Source organism: Octodon degus, unplaced genomic scaffold (assembly GCF_000260255.1).
Source record: "Octodon degus isolate 3935 unplaced genomic scaffold, OctDeg1.0 scaffold00006, whole genome shotgun sequence".
NCBI lineage: Eukaryota > Metazoa > Chordata > Mammalia > Rodentia > Octodontidae > Octodon > Octodon degus.
Genome location: NW_004524582.1, coordinates 713,862 through 718,042, shown reverse-complemented (window position 1 = coordinate 718,042; position 4,181 = coordinate 713,862). Strand labels below are relative to the sequence as shown.

Below are 4,181 nucleotides of genomic sequence, written 5' to 3'. Positions count from 1 at the left end.
GTGCCTCTTGAAAAGTATGGCTCATTTTGCGTAGTTCTCAAAGCCTTTTGTTAGGTTTGTGGCCTTGATTTGCAGTGATCCTCTTATCTCAGCCTTCCGAGTGTTGAGTGCAGGGATTACAGTGCTGTACCACCATGCCCAGCTCAATATAACTATATTCTTATATTCCTGTATTAAATATAATTTACTTGGTAAAATATCTAAAATTGCTTGTTTTTCATTTTTACAAAATCATTGTGTCCTCTCATTCTATCCAAAAGAATCTCATGCATGCACATGTGGACATAAAATACTGTAGAGGCAAATGAGCAATGGCTAGAGGCAGGAGTGACGGGTGAGCTTTGCAGGGCAGCTGAGCTGTTGTTATGAAGAAGGAAGACAGATGAGTCTGCTGGCCCAGCAGGGAGGGTCTGAAAGTCACACAGGAGGAAACAGCACATGCTGCAGAAGAGACATCCGCGAGACCCAACGCGACACGGACATGAAGCGGCAACCTGAAGACAGCTGCTCTCCTGTTCTTAAGCCCCAAAGAGGAACCAGAGGGAATGAAGCTGCTGGAGTCACATGTAAAGAAAGGGCCACACACGCCATGGCAATGACCCTGTAATGAGTCCTACATATGACAGGACTCACAGAACAGTTTTAAAGCAGGAAGGCAACATGATACATTGGAGAAAAGTCTCTTTGGCAGCTGGATGAAGAATGTGAAATAAAAGCAAAGTCAGAGTATGAAGGGCACATAAGGTTTCTGGAATAATCCAAGTAGATAAAGAAGGACTGGTGAATGGCTCGGAGGTGTGGATGGGGGAGGAGGTAAAAAAGAGGCAGAGCAAGCATGATTTAGCAGCTGGCTAGAGACAAGTAGGCACAGATACAGACAGTGAAATCTCTAGGAGAGTGGTGGGATATCGGAGACACCTATTTACAAAAATACGTATATGGACAGAATGGTTTAAGACTGGGATGCATTTTCTTTTTAATCTTACTTTAGTTGCTTCTCCTACATTAAAAAAAATCTGAATTATCTCTTAAAATGTGGATTTTGCAATCATAACATCTCTGGAAGAAATAAGATAGAGCTTTTGAGAGAAGCTGACCAACAGGATACCTGGGGTTGAAAAAGGCCAAGACCCTGATCTTCTTAGGTTTAGAAAATAATTTAACCTAGGCAAAACATTTCCAATCTATACCTTTATCTGCTAAGTAATAAAGCAATTTCATTTTTTCGAGGCAAGGTATCACTATTAGTTCAAGCTGGCCTTGAACTCACTACGTAGATTGGTCTGGCCTCAAATTCTAAGAGGTTCTCCTGCCTCAGCCTCTCAAGTGCTGGGGTTACAGGTGTGTACCACCATACCTGGCTGAAGTCATTCGTTACTCAAGTTCTTACCAGTGTATCAAATATGAAAATTTCCAGTTATGAACTCACCAGTGATGTTTTTCGGCATATGCAGTCAATCCCCAGCTGTATCACATAGGAAAAAAAAACACATAAGCAGTACATTAAAAATGGTTAATTTTCAAAAGACTAAAAAAACAGGATTGGACATTAAGGAAATAGGATTTAGTGGCAGAAAGGCAGAATGGAACAAATTTCCATAAATGAAGGTTCAACAGGTTTAAGAGGATCTAGATGTGTACATCAAAGGATTTAGCTACACATTTATGCAGGCTGAAGCGAGACAGAAGAAAACAGCCTTTCAATGTTATGGGAGTCCTGGAGAGGACACTCTTGCTGGAGTGCTCTGGTCGGATGAGGCTGATCCCCCCACCCCCAAAGGTCTATTAGCTGAGAGTTTGGTCTCCACTGTGGTGCCACTGGGAGGCAATGGGACCTTCCCCGGGTGGAGGCTCTTGGGTCATTCAGGGTGTGCACCAGGAAGAAATTAAAGCACTTTACACACAAGCCCTTACTAGCTCTCATGAGAAGGTTGTGATGAAAGTCTGAGGCTGGTCCCACCCAGCTCTCTCTGGCTTCCTGGTAGCTACGTTTACTAGCACCTGCACACATACCCACACATTCCCATGCTGTGCTGCATCTGAGCCTAGGCAGGTCCAAGCCCCTGTACCTCAGAAACTCTGAGCTCCCACCTTATTTCAACCATTTCCGGGCATCTGTCCTCACGCTAGTCACCTCTGAGTAACAAGAAGTAGCCTGTCTTAACTGTTCTATTGTGGTAACACAAAACTGATTCATAAAACTAAGGACAAACATTTACAAAAATTACTGGATTTATGTAACATTTACAGCATATGCTAATTGAAAAACAGATATATGTCCTTGGCAAGGGATTAAGTATGGAGGATGAAATAATCTGCAGCATCAGAACCTGAGAAGCACGGAACTGTCATGATGTTTCATGACATTAACAAAACTACCGTATCAGCGTGAGGACTAACTAGTGCAATAAAGTGATTTGTGGTAGGAAACCGAGGCATTAGCTGAAGGTTGTGTGGATCAAGTGCTAAAGGGGCACGCAACACACCCGCAGGTTAGGTCTACATCCTCTCTAGCATCGATATGCTGTGTGTTTAACATCAACTTTGGTAATAAAAATGGACAGCTTACAAAGCCAGCCCCAAAACCTGCTACAGGAGGCTGAAGGGCAGCACTGCCCACTGGTAGGCAGACTCCCTTGGAACACAGATGCCCCAGGGCAGCGCTGCTCTAGCCAAAAAGTGGTTGCGCAGAGCTCTTGCGCTCAGCTGACACGGCCTTCTGAGGACTGCTTGCATTCTACAGGGCAGATAACAATCCCCAAGGAGTGTGATTAGCCTCAGTGGGAACATTATTCCTTATCTGTCCTCAAAGTGCTTTCTTTTGCCACAGTTTAAACAACTTAAAAGAATTTGTCTAAAGCTTACTCTGTGAAAAGTTAAACTAATATCCCTGACCCTAAAACCCTTCAATAGATTTATTTTCTCTCCAATGCATTTTCCTCTCTAACTGTACCTTGTTGGAGGCTTCATTTTCTTTTTCACACCAAGATAAAACTTCATTGAACTGAGAGGAAACATTTTGTCATATTTACTGCTCTGTAAGGAAAAAATAAAATTTTGTAAATACATAGATTTTATAGAGTTTCTGGAACATTTAAAGCTATTATAGATTCTCTAGTGCTTCATGAATATAATGCCAATTTTTATTTTGATTACAAATGTAATGAAATAAATTTAGACAATTTTGGATATGTGTGTACGTATACTTGTGCCTATATAAACCACCCTTCATCTTTATAAAAACATGGGGCACACATACATATTAGACCTAATTTTTTCAAATGTTTCCAATACAAGACAATGTATATGACATATGTTATATAATTTCATATACTTCATTATTATGCAATTATTTGGGGCAACATGTTACATTGAAATACATTCATAGTTCTGTATTAAATTGCATGTTATTTCATGTCTTGCAAACTCAACAAAAGCTCTGGATATATTCAAGAAGTGAAGAGGAATTTCTGCCGCTTTCCGGGAACCCCCAGATCCAGTCCTAGCCAAGGTCCAGTGAGTGTGTGGGAGAGCTTCCTGCTACCCTGTGCCAGCGGGACCAAATACCAGTCACAGCCCAGGTGCAGCGTGGGTGAGACCCTCTCCCACCCACTTGGGACGCCCCTCACCACTCCGTAGCACCTCCCCCAACCCCCTGCCAAGTCAGAATTTCTGCCCTGTTCCGGGAAACCCCAGACCCAGTCCTAGCCCAGGTCCGGTGAGTGTGTGTGAGAGCTTCCTGCTACCCTGCGCCTGCTGAAATAAATACCGGTCGCAGCCTGGGTGCAGGGTGGGCCAGAACCTCTCCCACCCCCTTGGGATGCCCCTCACCACTCTGCAGCACCTCCCCCAACCCACCTGCTGAGTAGCAATTTCTGCCTCGTACCGGGAATCCCCAGACCCAGTCCTAGCACAGGTCCAGTGAGTGTGTGGGAGAGCTTCCTCTCCCCACTAGTCCACCTTGCCCCCTCCAGGCACAGCTCAGACCTGGTATACATGCCTGGGGTGTAAACCTGCAGCTGCAATCCTTGTAGAGAGTGTAGAGCATAGAACCACAAACCTAGTCCAGGAGCAGACTTGCCAGAGGGGCACAACAGGTTCACCCTCAAGGGGAGGAGCAGGAAGGAGCTGAGCACAGCAGCCAGACCCAAGCCAGGCACAACTGGGTAAATCCAAACTTT

The 4,181-nt window shown here is 44.2% G+C and overlaps 1 protein-coding gene across 3 annotated transcripts in view; it reads right to left on the bottom strand.

Moving 5' to 3' along the window:
• The window catches only part of Arap2 (ArfGAP with RhoGAP domain, ankyrin repeat and PH domain 2), a 195,872-nt gene that overhangs the window by 14,979 nt on the left and 176,712 nt on the right, over positions 1–4,181 (bottom strand). For all 3 annotated transcript variants that reach the window (XM_004624513.2, XM_023699120.1, XM_023699116.1), the window contains 2 exons: positions 2,954–3,036; positions 1,430–1,465 (listed from right to left, as the gene is read on the bottom strand). In XM_004624513.2, coding sequence (XP_004624570.1) covers positions 1,430–1,465; positions 2,954–3,036 — 119 coding nt within the window. The remainder of the gene's footprint in view (positions 1–1,429; positions 1,466–2,953; positions 3,037–4,181) is intronic.